The 17,256-nt window shown below is 45.2% G+C and overlaps 1 protein-coding gene across 2 annotated transcripts in view; it reads right to left on the reverse strand.

Annotated features, from left to right (window-relative positions):
• CAPN1 (calpain 1) overlaps positions 1–17,256 on the reverse strand; it is a 35,308-nt gene that overhangs the window by 6,782 nt on the left and 11,270 nt on the right. For both annotated transcript variants that reach the window (XM_042438965.1, XM_042438966.1), the window contains exons 2-14: positions 14,860–15,158; positions 14,104–14,173; positions 9,706–9,824; positions 6,737–6,870; positions 6,393–6,561; positions 5,833–5,916; positions 5,550–5,635; positions 5,179–5,253; positions 3,109–3,269; positions 1,714–1,889; positions 1,596–1,607; positions 1,117–1,328; positions 134–173 (exon numbers count right to left, since the gene is read on the reverse strand). In XM_042438965.1, coding sequence (XP_042294899.1) covers positions 134–173; positions 1,117–1,328; positions 1,596–1,607; positions 1,714–1,889; positions 3,109–3,269; positions 5,179–5,253; positions 5,550–5,635; positions 5,833–5,916; positions 6,393–6,561; positions 6,737–6,870; positions 9,706–9,824; positions 14,104–14,173; positions 14,860–15,126 — 1,605 coding nt within the window. In that variant the 5' untranslated portion in view covers positions 15,127–15,158. The remainder of the gene's footprint in view (positions 1–133; positions 174–1,116; positions 1,329–1,595; positions 1,608–1,713; positions 1,890–3,108; positions 3,270–5,178; positions 5,254–5,549; positions 5,636–5,832; positions 5,917–6,392; positions 6,562–6,736; positions 6,871–9,705; positions 9,825–14,103; positions 14,174–14,859; positions 15,159–17,256) is intronic.

Here is a 17,256-nt window from a genome sequence, read left to right on the forward strand (position 1 = left end):
GCCCTGAGTCCCAGCCCTGAGAAGGGCAGGATACTACTACTACTACTACTACTACTACTACTTCTACAGGTAACCCCTTTGAAAGGCATGCAAGGTGTTTGAAAGCCTTTGAAAACCCCCAAAGGATTCCTACCTCATCTGGGAGATTCGCCTGGATCTGATCGTCCATCTCCCTGAAAAAAGAGACACACAAAGAAAAGAAAAATCTCTCAGGAATAATCCAGTATAGCATATAAAGGTGAGTAAACATTATAGAAAATAGGACTATAAAGCAGGGGATGGAAGGAGGAGAGGCAAAAAGACGGGCAAAAGAGAAACCGTTGGCACCTCTGGCAGGTCTTAAGACATATTTTTAAGTTTCAGGATCCTGATTTCAAAGCCTTGAATATATGAGATGAGAAACAGTGCGGCACTGCTGCTTGCTTTTCTTTCGAGTTTAAAACTTTAGTGTAGTAGTTTAATATGATTTGAATATATAATTTTTGCATTTGTAAAAATTGTATTGTGTTTAACGTTGCATGCCGCCCTGATTCCAAATCCTGGGAGAAGGGCGGGATATCAATAAATATAATAAATAATAAATAAACATTTAAGGGAGCTTCCTATGTCCCAGGAGAAGGGTCTGACCTCTGCGGCAAAGCCACTGCTCAAGAGGAACTAGCTTGTGAAGTCGAAGGCTTTCACAGCCGGCATCCATAGTTTTTCTGTGGGTGTTTCGGGCCACGTGGCCACATTCAGGGGGAATTTATTCCTGACATTTCGCCTGCAACCATGGCTGGCATCTTCAGAGAAAGGGCTATATAGGCCTTGCCATCAACAACAGAACAATACACAGATTAACAGGGAAATCACTCCTCCCTATCCAGGGTCACACAGTGTGTATGTGTGTGTGTGTGTGTGTGTGTGTGTGTATACACACATACACCTGACTCTCTTCCATGCCAGCATTCTCTGAAGATGACAGCCACAGATGCTGGCGAAACGTCAGGAATAAATTCTTCCAGGATGCACCCACACAGCCCCTGCCCCCCCCAAATAACCCAACAGAAAACTATAGTAACTGGCTTGTGGCTGATCCCTGCTTAAGGAAAGCAGCCTTGGCGATGGAGGACTTACACCGTCCCTGCTTTGTTCTCCGAGAAGACCCTCAGCACAAAGTCCCCTTCCTTGTTTGGCTCGAAGGTGGAAGGCACCACAATATACTCTCCCGGAGGTAGCTTGAAGCGGGTGCTGACCTCTCGCAGGTTGATGAACTGCTCGGATCGGGCCCGCGAGGAATTGGCGAGGAAGAAGTCACGTTTCAGGTGGACCGAAGGCTGTCCTATATGCTGCCAGAGAGAAGGAGATGCAGCTTGAAGAAAGGCATCACTTCCCTGACAAGGGATACTGGGCAGGAAAGGACCATAGCGCTTGTTTTGCAAAACGGTCCAGGTTGCATTACTGGTACCTCCCGATAGCAAAGAGACATCCCACATGAAACCCCAGAAAGTCCCTGCTAGAGAGAGTAGGTAATACTGAGCTAGAGAGACCAATATCTTCAATAGGGATGGGAAATGGCCTCACTTGCTCAATGGAGAGAGGTTTTGGATACATACCTCTGATGGAACCTGCAGAGAGACACAAAAATAAAGAAATAATCAGTCCCAAAAGCCAGAGGTACAGCATCAAACCAATGCCAAACAGAGCACCCTCGATCATGCCCTCAGGTAGTACCTCATAGACTGCAAAGCCAATGGTCTCCATGTCTTTGCCAAGCCGCCTCTCTCGGCGCCGGTGCTTCTGCATCAGTGCAAGAAGGAAACTGCAGCCCGGTTCTCTCCGGTCTTCCTCATCATCATGGTCGATCTCATCAAGGCGTATCTTAAACTGGGGATTGATCCAGAATGTGGCTGAAGGAGGCAAGACATGGAATGAAGAAGAGATAGCACACGGCTGGAAGCATGGATGGCACCCACGATGGGCACCGCAGGACTTCATGCAGTGTCTTGGCTCAGGACTTCTACTCCCTGACCTACTGTTTGTCTTCTGCAAGGATCTCAAAAGGCACAAAACCTAGAAGTAGCAGCTGCCTTGGCTTCTTGATCTGGCAACTAGAGTGGTAAACCTGTGTCATTCTACTTCATGCTCTTCTGTACCAACTTAAAAGAAGATGGAGTTTACCTAAGGCAGGAATGGACAGAGCAAGGACTGCATCATGCATGCCATCCCAAACACTTTTATGCAACCCCCTGGTCCTGCCTTCCAATACAAGGGTGGGACATAAATGGCCAACCTCACCCCAGAAGGATCCATGGGGCACAACTGGCCATTTCAAACCAACCCCCAGACTTATTTTTTAGGCACAGTGGGCCATTTCTGAACACTGCATGGCCAGAAACAGGTCCTTGGGGGATAAAATGAGTCAAAATAGTCAACCACAGCAGCTTAACAGGCTGCCCCTTAGGAATGGCTACAGCCGTTCCTTTATTCGCCGGATCAGAGCCACAGAAACTACATGCCGCAGCCCCAATCTGGCCTTTCCGTGACACAAAAATGTGCCACAAAAAGCAGCTCCTTTTTTGTCACGCACGGAAAGGGCAGCCTAGCCATGGCCATGTAAACACTGCACCAAAGACGTGGAGTGACACCGGCCACCATATAGTCAGGTGTCCGACGTGCAGACAGCACATCCCCATTCTGCCCTGAGGCTGGCGTATAATAACGCCAGTCTGTACAGCCTGACAGTAATCAGAACAGGCTGAAGATCAATGAAGTGCTGCCTATGGCGGTATCTTGACCTCAAGTCATTTCTGACAACGCAGAAATTTTGCCCACCCAAAAGTGAAAAAAAAACTTAGATGTATCCCTCTAAGGTAGATACACTAGCATGTAAGGAATTTTCTGGTCAGCATGTCATAGAACCATAGAGTTGGAAAGGGCCCCATGGACCATGGAGTCCGATCCCCTGCTCAATGTTTTTGTCCTGCAAATTCATCAAGAATATGACCGTCTCTTTCATGCCTGTAGCCTGTATCCAGAGTCAGGTTGCCCGTCTTTTTTGCTGTTTGTGTGAACCATACCGTGCATTTTCCCAAGGCAAGATGCGCAACTCCCAACATGGCACCCTACCTGGAAAATTCCTGCAGCCACCAGCCGTGCTTCCCCTTCGCCAGGTCCCGTCGTACAGCGTCGTGTTCCACTTCCGGAACTTGCGCGACTTCAGGGCGTCTGGCGTGAGGTTGCAGATCTCAAGGCGGGAGAACTCCCTGAGAAAGTCTTGGAAGGACATCCTGCAGGGCAAAGAGTACAGCGAACTCAGGGAAGCCACACTTGCTTTTGTGTCTGGATATACACAAACTTGTATGTTTGCCGAAATGACAAATACCCTAAGGTTTTTTTTAAGGAGTTTATTGTTCTTATTTCAGACTTACAGCAACCTATCATGGAGTTTTCTTGCCAAGATTTATTCAGGGGAGGAGGTTTGCCGTCCTTCCTCTGAAAGCGTTTGACTTGCCCAACATATTGGTGGAATTCGAAGATATAGCCACTGGAAGAAATGAATTTGCAGCATGAGCATCTGAGGAAGTACAGTGGTGCCCCGGGATACGAAATGATCGCGTTACGAAATTTCCGGGGTACGAAAAAGTTAGATTGGAAAAAACTGTTCCGGGTTACGATATTTTTTTCGGGTTACGAAATTTATTTCGGTGCGAAATTCAAACGCAAAGCGCGGCTAGCGGCTTTCCAGCGCTAACGGAAAGCCTTTTCGGGTTGCGAAATTATCGGGTTACGAACGGAACGGCGGAACGAATTAATTTCGTAACCCGAGGTAGCACTGTAGACTGAAGTCTAGGAAAGCTCATGCTGCCAATTTCTTTCTTCCAGCGAGTCTCAAAGGTGCTACAAGATCTCTCTAAGTACTTGTCCAAAATATGTCCACTAGGTTTCCATGCCTGACTGCTCTCCTAAACTCTTATCGCAATATAGAATCATAGGATCACAGAGTTGGAAGGGACCCCAAAGGCCATCCAGTCCGACCCCATTCTGCCATGCAGGAACTCACGTTTGAAGCATCCCCATTGACAGATGGCCATCCAGCCTCTGTTTAAAAACCTCCAAAGGAGGAGACTGCACCGCACTCCAAGGGAGTGTCTTCCACTGTCCAACAGCTCTTACTGTCAGGAAGAGCTTTCTAATGTTTAGTGGAATCTCTTTTCGTGTAGCTTGCATCCATTGCTTTGGGTCCATTGTTAAAAACAAACCCAGCAGGCATATGGAGAGAAGTGCATTTATGTTTCTGCCTCTGCATGACATAGAAGCACTTTTGTTTCTACCAACTATAAAAGCATAGGAGAAGGGCGTAAAAGCATCCCTTTTGCCAAGTTGGAAAAATCAGTTTGGCAAAAGGGACATTTTTACCACCATCTCCCACACTTTTACGAATGGAGGATAATCAAAGTGCTTTGGTGTCATGCGGAGACAGAAAGAGAAATGCGCTCCTCTCTGTTGGTGTACTGAGTTTGTTATTAATGCAATAAATCTCATAGTTCAACACTCAAACTACTACGTCACGCTGGTGGAATTAATAATGACAATAATCCAAGGCAATTAATAATGAATAAGAGGCTCGACAGACCACCTGTTTTTGCTGCGGAGGGACACCGCAGCAGCCAAACTGCATGGCGTCCCTTCTTTTTACGGCACGATCCGGACACCATGAGTGCGCCATAGACGAAATGTCACACATCCATGACGTAAGCACAGTGCAGCGACATCCGGGTGCTGCACCGCGCTTTCGTCATCATGGCAGCCCCCTGGCGGACAGGAGGCTGTCATGATGGCAGTGTCCTTATGGACTAGGGTTCGGGAGCATGCAGACGCTGCACATTCCCGAACCCTAGAATCAATGCCAGGATGGCGCTTCCTGCAGGTCTGTACCAGGCCTAAGTTAACAATATCATTATTAAAATAAGCTGATTTCAATAGTGAAATGTTAAGATGTTTCAAAAGCCATTAAAGCTGGTAATAAGAGGGAGAAACTAAAGATGAAATGACCCTTGAACAACTGAATGTAGCCATTACCTTTGAATGGGTCTCTTCTAGGATAAGCAACTGGATGTAAGTCATAGTCTGAAAGCCTCTTGTACCTGAGCAAGTATTTAAAAATGGATTGCTAAGCCAAACAGAAACGGCACCTACCAGAATTCGCCATCTTCCATTTTAATTCTCAATTGCTGCCCAATGGATGGATCCACCACGTTCCACTCTCCAGAGCTGTAATAAATAAATCAGTGACGGAGCAATTATCAGACAATGGGTCTTCATCTAAAATCAAAATAATAATAATAATAATTATTATTATTATATTTATTTATATCCCACCCTTCTCCCAGGGCTGGAACTCAGGCATTGATAAAAGAAGACTGGAAGTAAAGCTCTTGTATCTTGAACCCCATGGAAACAAATGATGCACACAACTCATGTGAATGAGTTTGTGTAGCCTTTGCTGCGATATTTTCCCTCTCTCTGAAACATCTTTCTAATACACATTCAAAGCTCCATCTACTTACTTATCACTCCAGGCTCCGGTCCATTCCACTTCTCCCCAGGGATTTCGTATCCGGATCAGACTGACCCTCTGCCCTCGATAGTTGATCTGCGCATGGACAGAGAGGAGGAAAAAAGGCATGTCAAGCAATTGCTAATAAAGCTTCTTCCATGGATAGTGGTTCAAAAGCAGACTGCATTCTCTTTTATTGTGGATTATTTCGGTTTGATGCTTTACCGAAGTGGTGAAACCTGCTCAATTTTGGTTTGACCGTCATTCCCAAAAAGCACCGAAGGGACTGTTACCTGCTCCGCTCCAGTGACAGAATAGGCATGGCCTTTCACCAGCTTCTTGAAAGTGACAGCTTCCATGTCGAAAGCGCTTGTAATCTGAAATTAGGGATTGGGAGATGAAGAGAAGGGAAAAAAATAAATTGCAGCTAAACCACAATTTTAAAAGCTCCCAAGAACACAAGACTTTGTAAGAAGAGAGTGAAATACTTGATGCAGAGAGGATCGGATATGTTGTCTAGCAGGGACTGTGCAAGAGGATTAGTCTGTCTTGATCTGTAATCTGCATTTAGGAGCCATTAGCTTTAGAAAAGACTTGCTCTTGGTGGAGCAGATGGGAAGAACTGGTCTTGATATGAATCAAGATAGTAGCTTGTCTTTTTTGGACACTCCTTGCAGGTCTGGCAATGGAGACCATCATGGTACATCTTCACATTGTATTGGGTCCACTTGCCATGAAGACCCAAAATTGAGTTGCTTGCAAACTTAACCCAGGTCTCCGCTAGATTGGAAATGCAACCCACCAAGAAGGCGTCAGTTGTTCTGTGGGACCTGCAAGCTGTTGGCGTACTCACATCAATGGAGCAACCCATGAGAGATCCCCTCTCCAGGGCCTTCAAGATGATCTGGAAGAGGTCGCTCGGTGGCTTGCGGAGATCGTACCACTCCGTCACGCCTCCTGTGAAGTCTTCAAACCCTTCGGAGGTGCTCCCTCCAGACAGAGCCTCATAGCATCCGTTCAACCTAGAGTAAGAGCGGAAGAGTATTTATTGGCTCCTTCCAAGTCTAGGAACATAAGATGGGTGGTGCAACCATGTTGTTCCCATTTAAGTGAAGCCAGGTCTGTGATGGATGTGGTGCAAACCCAAACCTTCCTGCAATAGCCAACCATTGAGAGATATCCCACTGGGATGCTTACTTGGCATAGGCCTTTTCAAGAAGGGCGCTCCAGAATTCGGTGCCTTCTGCTGAGTGCACAAACACCAGTTTGCCATCTTTGGTTGGGAGCAGGTCATCCACCACCACATCTACCCACTCGCCAAATTGCCAGATCTGTATCGGGTGCAAGACGGAAAGAGAAAGGCCCGTTAGAAACGGCACATCTAATCTTTGCGTCAACACCGCAGAATTAATGCAGCTTGACAACACTTTTAAGCGCCATGGCTCAAGGCTAGGGATTTTTCGGATCTGTCGTTTTGTGAGTCTTCTCTGTCAGAGGGCCCTGGTGCCAAAACAAACTACACATCCCGGGATCCCACAGGACAGAGCCATGGAAGTTAAAGCAGTGTCAAACTACATTAATTCTCCAGCGTGGCAGCAGCCCTTGTCATCTTAAACTCTGTTAGGATCACACACTTCCCATCAAATTATGGTTCTGTATGCTGGGCTAATTCTGGATGGTGAATATAAGGAAGCATTCAGTTGGACACAATACACTGTTAAACACTTTATCCTCAAAACAACCCTATGGGTTAGGTCAAGCTGAGAGACTATGGCCTGGTACAGATGGGTGGAAAGCGCCGTCCTTGGGCCAAAATTAGGGTTAGAGTATGCAGTGACCACACGCTCCCTATACCCAATCCGTAAGGACGGTGCCATCATGGCGGCCTCGCGTCCACAAGGGGGTCGCCATGATGACAGCAGCGTGGGGCAGCATCCAGATGTCTTTGCACCGTGCTTGCGTTATGGATGCACGACAGTGTGCCAATGGCACACTCATGGCACCTGGACCATGCCATAAAAAGAACCTGCTTTTAGCAGCAAAAATGGGCGGCTCTAGACTGCCCTTTTGAGGTGGTCTGTCAAGCCCCCAAGTCTGGTCCAAATTCAACAATGTGAAATTTATGGCTCCCTGGGGATTCAAGCAGGGAATTTCCAAGTCTTGGAGCCTTATCGCATGACAAAAGTAAGCTGACATGCAGTGTGAGAGAAGTGGCTTTCTGCTTGCCTGTATGCATAAGACCGTAGCACTTTATTTCTTCTTCCAGAGCAAGAGGGTCATAAAGCCATACCTTTTCCAAACAGGATTTTTCCAGTGCAACAAAAGACATGGCTTTATGACCCTCTCCCTTGGGAAGAGAAGTGCTTTGAAGGCATACGGAGAGGTAAGCATAAAGCTGCTTCTCTCTCACTTCATTTCGTCTTTCTTTGGTCATGCGCTAAGGCCTTTCATCCAAATGACTGTAATAAAGTTGTTGTTGTTGTTGTTGTTGTTGTTATTATTATTATTATTATTAATCACTGCAATATACTTTTTGGAATATTTTCAAGTTGTGGAGGGCTGAATCCGTGGATAAAAAATATCTGGATACAAAGGATTGGCTGTATTGATCTTGTGCTTTCTGACCAGCGAAGAAGCAATTGACCCATACCTGCTTTTGACACTAACTCAGGTTTACATCAGGTTTCCCGCTTCCACCTGGCTTAGCAATTTTCTCTGAGCGTAACCAACCTTCAAGGGTGGGGAAGGCAATGGTGCGATTGCATTAGACAACCTGCGGCTGTTTCCCTGTGGTTACAAATCAACAGATGCCGCATGAGCCACGCAAGTGGTGGCCTTTGCTCCAAACGGAGAGGCACAAGGCGGTTTCCTTCTCGCTATGTAACACGCCCTAGCCATGCGCCTCCATCTCAAAGACACAGCCTTGAAATGCTCAGGTCAGATTCCCCAGCTGGGTGGAGTCTCAAGTCACAGATTAAAATAGCAAGCCAGCCTGCCTCCGCTTGCCAAAAAGGTATTGGGTGGGGTGGATGCACCAAAGGTAAGGAAAGGTGTTCGCAGCAGTTCAAGAATAGGCTTTGGGCTAATCTTTTGGTTAGGCAGCTGCAGGGCATAGAGCCAGGCTATGGGAAGCCAGAGCGGAGCAATTTGAATGGGAAGCCAGCCCTACAAACCACTCTGGATTTCCTTTAAAAGGAAGACGGGCAGAAAATTTCAAAAGAGAAATGAATGAACCAAGTGAGTAAAAACAAGAGAAAGAGAGAGATGAAACAAACAGATAGAAACAAATACAGTTGGCTCTCCAAACCGGCAGATTCTTTACTCATGGATGCAACCATCTTTCCTATGGTTCATTGTAGTCAGTATTAGGTGATGTATCCACGGAGCCTTTATCTATGGGTTCAAGCCTCCCTTGCTTGAAGATATTCCCAAAAACTATAAATGGCAAATAATGAACCTGGATTTTGCCATATTTTATAAGGGACTATAGAAATTTTAACCCCAAAGTTGCATTGAAAGACCTAGAGATTCCTAGAGAGACTACTCCACTAGGCCTTTGTAGCTCCTCCAGTGCTACTATATGGTCAGTGTCTCTCAGACGTTGACCACAGAGTTGTGCTGGCGGACCTAGAGATTCCTAGAGAGGTGTCCTCTCATGTGTTTTTTCATATTCACGGGGGTCTTGTGCCCCTAACCCTAGTGAATACAGAGGGACAAGTGTATATGTTCAAAGCATGCTGTGACAGGTCTATTGGCCATAAATAAAGATTGTCATTGACTTGAGCATCCATGGATTTTGGTATCTGCAGGGGATCCTGGAACCAAATCCCAGCAGATACCACTGTAAGAAGAAATACACTTAGTATTAAGTCAGTATGAGCTTTAGCTTCAACAGGGCTTATGGTATGCAGCCCAAACAGTGTGTTTCTGCCACTGGCCATAGTTTCTTCCCATGCAAAAATCCCAGCAATTCTGGAGGGTAACAAGGAACATAGGCGCACATAGCAGAAGAATCAGACTTCCAATAGACTGCTGAGAATGCAACTGTGCCAAAAAGCAAGGTCTCTGGAGGAAGCTATCCTTGTACTCCAACATGCACGCAAAAGGCACAATATTTTAAAAAGCACTTTGCATGATCTCAGTGACTACGAACAAGAGGCGCTCACCTGGAAATGGAAGATGCCAGCATAGCCATTCTGGAAGCTTTGCCCATGAGGGACCACGCGATGGAGAAGGGGATCGTTCAGCGTGAGCGAAGCAATGGCTGCTAAGAGCCAGCAGTCGCCTGGAAAAAGGCAAGCCAACAAAGTCAAAGGGAGCCAAGGGAAACCTCTCTGGGTGGGGAACTTCATTTCACATTTTTTAAACAATGGTTTCTGTTACAAAGAATGAGTCACACGTTTTTGACTCCAGCCAAAAGTTGAACATTTCACATTTCCAGATCTTTATTCGTCCGTCATTATGAGCTGATCTTTTAACTTTATAGTCAGCCTTCCTCATCCACGGATTTTTTTATCCATGGATTCAAGCGCCCACGGCTTGAAAATACTTTAAAAATCTTCAAATGCCCATTGGCAAACCTTGATTTTGCCCTTTTATATAAGGGACACCATTTTACTATGCCATTATATTTAATGGGACTTGAGCATCCATTGATTTTGGTATCCATGGGGGTCCTGGAATCAAACCCCAGCAGATACCAAGGGTCCACTGTCATAATAATAACAGTAGTAGTAGTAGTAGTGATAATAATACTCCATTGCATTTAATGGGACTTGAGCATCTATAGATTTCGGTATCCATGGGGGATCCTGGAACCAAACCCCATTGGATACCAAGGCCATACTGTACATTTCCATACCAATTTTCTGGCTATGAGCTGAATGCAGTATATGTGGCTCTTTTGTGGAGTATGAATCTGGAGACCAGGGATCGAGTCCCTGTTCAGCCATAGAAACCCACTGGGTGCCCTTGGGCAAGTCACACTCTCTCAGCCTTAGGGGAAAGCAATGTCAAACCCCCTCTGAAGAAATCTTGCAAAGCAAACCCCATGATAGCTTTGCCTTAGGGTCGCCATAAGTCAGAAACAACTTGAAGGCACACAACAACAAACCTACCCAACTGCCTTGTGTGGTAGGCCAGGCTGCCCAAGTGAGTTTTATGGCATATATTTATGTCTTGCTCAGAGTTCTAGAAGTCTATTGCAAGCCAACAAGGCGTTTTGACCAAGATAGTATGTAGAGAGATCTTGTAGCATCTCTCTACATGCTGATTCCACAGACTAACACGACTATAACTTTGCATTTAACCAAGGTAGGTTCATCAGAAAAACAGGGTTGAGTACCTTAAAAAATCCAGTGCGTGCAATATTGTTGTAACTGAACCATATACAATGAATTTATATTTATGTTCGGGGTTTATTAGGTTGTACAGTTGCCCCTTGGGATCTGTTCTGGACCTCAAAATGCACGCATATTCAAGCCCCATAGGTTGGAATGGGGCATGTGCATCGGGGGTGCGCGGCACAAGTGCGCACGCCACTGGGGTTGATGGTGGTCACCCCTCCACGGATTTCCAAGTCTGTGGGTTTCAAGTCCATGGACTTGGAGGGATGATGGCATTTGGTAATCTCCAACATTTTTCTTGACCATCCTACATTTTGAGTTCCCTTGCGGCTAGGAGATCTGGTCGCCTTGGCCCAAGTGGAAGAAGAACTAGATGGTCTAGGACAGCGATTCCCAAACTTTGGTCCTCCAGGTGTTTTGGATTTCAACCACCCAACACCCCCAGCCATCTTGGCTAACAGTCAAAAATTCTGGGAGATGAAGTCCAAAACATCTGGAGAACATGGAGGTATTATTTTGTCCTCCGACACTCCATCCCCAAGGTTTGTGGGAAATAGCAAGAGCTTCAGCATTAGCATTTGTTTGCAGACTGTGCCATAGAGAGAGGCACACAAAAGACCGCACACAAGGCTGCGTCTGCAGAGCGCATATCAGATAACTACTATGGAGGAAGGAAGGAGTGGAGAAAAGATAGAAAGAAAGAGAAAAGGGTGTGTTTCCTGCAGCTGTCGGGGAGTTTCCCTTAGTGAACTTGGACTGGCTGTTGGGATCAAACTCAACAGCTTCAATAGTGGAAGTATGAAAGCCAAAAGAGGAAAAGAAAGGGTGCACATCATGTGCACAAAAGGATCCCACAGCGCTTGGTAAAATGGTTACAAGAATTAGGAATGGGCAGAGCGACCAGATATCTTAAAGGCAGACAAGGCACAACAAAATGGGAGACGTTCCAGAAAAACGGAGGATGTGACTAAAGAAAAGCTGCAGGCTGCAGTGCATCGGAGGAAGTAGACTTGAGTCTATGAAAGCTCATGCTGCCAACTTCTTTCTTTCAGCAAGTCTCAAAGGCGCTACAAGATCTCTCTACATACTGACTCTACAGACTAACACGGCTGTCTCTTTGAACCAAAAGCTAAAAGTGTAAATTCACCCCTCTTAGCCATGTTCCAAATGGAAGACATTTTGGAGTCGTTCTGGGATCGAAGGTTGAAACGGAGGGCATGCCCTGGAAAAGGAGGATGCCTGGTCAACCCTGGGGTGGCACCCAAGTTTTTGGTTACAAGCAATGGAAAAACACACTGTTAACCGCTTTCAATTTTGTCTGGGCTGCTGGGTCCCTTCTCTTCCTTTCAATGGCATTTGGGCCTCTATTCTGCTGGAGCGCATTTGCCTACTCCTCTTTTCCTCCCATGCAAAAGTTGCGTCTTTCTCTTCGCAGCGCGCATGCACACAATGGGCTTCTTCTTTACTTCTCGAAAGCATTTGCGCCCTGCCCTTTAGCCAGAAGGCTCCTAAAGCAGCTTGCAAAGATAAGACATACCGCATGTTTGCAATCTCGATTTCAGTTGTCCCACCCAGTGAATAAGGGATGGAGAGGGAAGAAGATCCTATATTGAGCAATTGCATAGAAGAAACCTATGCCGCTTTTATGGCTGTTTCTAGGTGGAAGCTGGTCTGGGAAAGGATGAAATAGCCCAGGAGCCATGGTTTGTTTAAACCAGTGATTCCCAAACACTGGTATTCCAGATGTTTTGGACTTCACCTCCCAGAATACCCAACAGCCAGGGACTTTTGGGAGCTGGAGTCCAAAACATCTGGAGGAACAATGTTTGGGAACCTAGTGGAGGACCAACTAGGTTTAAATCCTAGTTTATTGTTATGACTAAATCCAGAACCTTGACTTTGTCTGTTTTTTCTATCTATTCATCTAGAAATAGATGACAAGACATAAAACACATGAGAAATAGGGAAGGCAGTCCAACGTTTGTTTCCTCGCCTGCCGCGTAAAACTTGTGGCCTAAGCAGACGCAAACAAAACAAAAATCCACGGTTAAAACAAACCGTGGTTTAGCACACAAGCGTGGGATATGTAGCCATCCAGGTGTTGGACTGCTATTCCCAGCCAAGAGAATCAATTCTAAGAGATGATAGGCATCACAGTCCAACAACATCTGGAGGAGGGACGCGCATTCCCCACCCCTGGCTTTGTGCGATGTGCAAATGCACCCGTTGTCAAATGTTTTAAGCTTTGGGGAGCCGTAACAAGGGGAAAGAATGTGAACAACGATCAAAGAAAACACAAAGTTTCAAAATACTAAAATTATATTCTTAGCACATATAATAGGGGACACTTAGGGCTCCAAAAGTGATGGTGGCGGTGAGAAAGATTCGGATAAACACCCATTGCTCACTTATGTTGCCTCCATCACACTCCTCTTCCAAGGAACCAAAGGCAGTCCTCATCCCCATTTTATAACAACAACACTATAAAGTAATGCATCTGAGGAAGTAGACTTTAGTCTATGAAAGCTCATGCTGCCAACTTCTTTCTTTCAGTTCGTCTCAGGCCGAATGCACACTACAGAAATGCTGGACCTGGGGTTAAAATGCCTTGGAGAGATTTGACCGCAGTAAGCACAGTGGGAACATCGATTCGGTATCGCATCACTTTGGAGATCCGGATCTCCGTAGTACAAGAACGTCAGTGTGAATGCCACCTTCAAAGGTCCTACAAGATCTCTCCACATACTGATTCTACAGACTAACACGGCTATAATTATTCTATTACTGTTATTGTTATTATTATTATTATTATTAACTAAAAGAAAGAAGTTGGAAGCATGAGCTTTCATAGACTTAGTCCTACCTCCTCCAAATGCATTTAGTCTCAAAGGTGCCGCAAGATCTCTTTGCATACTGAGTCTACAGACTAAGACTGCTATATCTTTGAATTCTATTATTATTATTGTTGTTGTTGTTGTTATTATTAACTGAAAGAAAGAAGTTGAGCTTTCATAGACTAAAGTCTACTTCTTCAGATGCATTTAGTCTCCAAGGCGCTACCTCTCTCCATACTGACTCTACAGACTATTACTGCTAGGTCTTTGAATTCTGCCGCTGTAAGAAAAGTTCAGCTAAAAGATGAGTGTTGAGTTGCTTCAAGGGGTTAAGAAGTATGTCTGGTTTGAAACCACAACCTGAGATCAGAAGGAACAACTTTACCCAGAGCTCCTTGACAGACGTCTGTGCGGGTGGCGCCATCGACGATAAAGAGTGGGTTGCGGCAAAGTTCCTGAAAGACACAAAGGAGAATGTGTTGTTGTCGTTGTGGTTAAACCCTGTATTTCTTCTACTTCCATAAGTCGCATAAGGCTCATAGCGAATTATGGAAGTGTCTACTTTGCTTGCAGAAGATCCCCTGCTTGGCCATGAAACCCAGTTGGGTGACTCTGGGTAGGTCACACTCTCTCAGCCTCAGGGGAAGGCAATGGTAAACCTCCTCCGAACAAACCTTGCCAAGAAAACTAGGTTCGCCTTTAGTGTCGCCATAAGTTGGAAACAACTTGAAGGCACGCAACACCCGACACAAAAACCACTACACTACACAGTCTCTCTTGGAGACTTAGGGCTCATAAGACAAGCCAAAATAAAGCTGCTTCGGGTCACTTTGGAGGTATGCTCTTTAAATGGCGCATGTGTCCTAAGAGGCCAGAAGCTGTGCAAAACTGTGCTCTAGTCCTTAGGATTGGAGCATGGCTTTGCCGCAGCTTCTAGTTTCTTAGGATGCATGCATCATTTAAACAGCATACCTCCAAAGTGACCCGAAGCAGCTTTATTTTGGCCTGTCTGTTCAGGCCCTATATCTAAGAGATCAGGAACCCATACCATCGTAAATTTAAAAGACCTTAAAAGACTCCTCTAAGGACATCAAGGTTTTCAGGCACTTCTACAGAAGAGCAAAGACAGTGCCTTTCTCACCGTGGGCCGTTTCCATTTGACGCCGTACGTTTTGGAGGAGTTGGCTCCCAGCTCTTTAAAACCCAAAGACGCGGCGGAGGCAGGGAAGGTCTCGTCCCGGAAGAGTGCCCCGTTCTGCAAACATTCATTCCGAAGCCTTTCGTAATCCTGGCCTAAGTACTTGACGGCGTTCTCGTGTTTCCCCAAACCCAGGTCTTTGGCTCGCTGCTTCTGGACCTGTGCCGAGACGCCGGTGCAATAAACGGGGACAATGACTTCTTCTGACATCTTGGGCGGTCACCGAACCAGGAGCAATCTCCCTGAGACAAAGAGAAGACAAATTTAAAACCTAGGGATAAAGCGATTCACCAATTGCACTTTCTCCTCTATTCGGATTTTGAAAACTTCTTCCCATTTCAAATAGTGATTCCATGCATAAAATGCTTTTTGTTATAACACCAACAGTTAATAAGGTCTCTTTATTTGTTATTACAGTGTGATCGATTTTATAATGCATGGCATATTATCATAAGCTTAGGCTTGTATTTGATTTATTTAAGTTCATTTTAAGGTTGACTCTGTAATCGTAATGGCATGAAAGTTTGGACGTTTTGTTTGCAATGGTTTTTGGACTAAGCAATAAACTGTCTGTCTGTCTATCTACTCTATCTCCTCTATCTATCTATCCGTCCATCTATCTGTCCATTTATCTGTCCATCATCTATCTGTCTCTCTATCCGTCCATCATCCATCTATCTGTCCATCATTTATTTATCTGTCCATCATCTATCTGTCCCTCTATCTGTCCATTGCCCATCTATCTGTCCATTTACCTGTCCATCATCTATCTGTCCCTCTATCTGTCCATCTATCTATCCATCACCCATGTATCTGTCCATTTATCTGTCCATCATGTATCTGTCCATCATCTATCTGTCCCTCTATCCGTCCATCTACCTGTCCATCACCCATCTATCTGTCCATTTATCTATCTATCTATCATCTATCTACCTGTCCATCATCTGTCTGTTCATCCATCTGTCCATCCCAAATATGAAGTAAAGCAGGGAGAGGACCATATTACTGACTGTATTTTTAGATAATACTGTATTTTGTATTGTATTGTGGTTTTTATTCTTTGCTGTAATCCCACCTCGATCCGCATGGAGAGGCGGGAAATACAAATAACATTTATCATTATATTATTATTATATTGTACAGTCGGCCCTCCATAACCCTGGATTCTTTATCCATGGATTTAAGCATCTGTGGCTTGAAAATATTAAAAAAATATATGGATTCTAAAAAAACAAGCCTTCATTTTGACACTTTATATAAGGGACATCATTTTACGACGCCACTGTATTTGATGGGACTTGAATATCCATGATTTTTGGTATCTGCAAACAAAGCTGCAGTGGATACCAAGGACCCACTATATTTCATTAACTGAGATATATCTTTATGTGACGTTGTCCCAAAATAGGTGAATGCATACAGGAGCTGATACCTGGAAAGAAACGTCTGCTGAGCATAAGCAGAGTCCACTTTCGTCCTCAGTACAGATTATCATAATCTATTTTGGGATTAGGAAACAGAATTCCTCGGAGTGAATGTGCCCATTTCATGATAAAGGTAAATGCCAAAGTCTCTCCCCTGTGTTTAGAAAGTAGAAATCAGCCGGCGTATCGGAAATGGATCTGTCTCGGTTTTGATTTAGCGGATGTAGCTGAACGTCCAGGAAAATCTGGGGGAAGGGAGAGATGGTTGCTGATACCATTCTGGGCTCCTGACAGCTGGCAGCTGGAATGCTAAGGGCAGAGCAGATGGCATTTTACAAGCGCCGCCAGGAAGGCCTCTCTGCATTCGGCTCTTAACGCTCACTTAAAAAAGCAACCCATGTTTCTGTAATCCAGATTCTGCCCGGATTCGTTGAGGAAAAAATTCGTGAATTCCACAACATGCATAAAGATGCTGCCAACTTCTTTCTTTCAGTGAGTCTCAAAGGTGCCGCAACATCTCTCCATGTATTGATTCTATACACTAACATGGCTATATCTTTGAATTCATTTTGCTGTTGTTACTCTGTGCTTTCCAGTCGTTTCTGATTCATGGCGACCCAAATGCCAACCTATCCTGGGGCTTTCTTGGCAAGGTTGGTTCAGTGGAGGTTTGCCATTGCCTTCCCCTGAGGCTGAGAGAGTGTGACTTGCCCAGGGTCACCCATTGGGTTTCCATGATTGAGCCAGGATCTGAACCCTGGTCTCCAGAGTTGGAGTCCAACCCTCAAACCATTCTTCTTTTTACATGGTTTCAAAAAGATGCCCTCTTTTCTGCCATCCCACCTCCATCCCTGGTTTGTGAAATTCCACTGTGGTTTGCCCATATATCTAATGGTTTAGAACCTTGCTTTGGAAA

Source organism: Sceloporus undulatus, chromosome 9 (genome assembly GCF_019175285.1).
Source record: "Sceloporus undulatus isolate JIND9_A2432 ecotype Alabama chromosome 9, SceUnd_v1.1, whole genome shotgun sequence".
In the NCBI taxonomy this organism is placed as follows: domain Eukaryota; kingdom Metazoa; phylum Chordata; class Lepidosauria; order Squamata; family Phrynosomatidae; genus Sceloporus; species Sceloporus undulatus.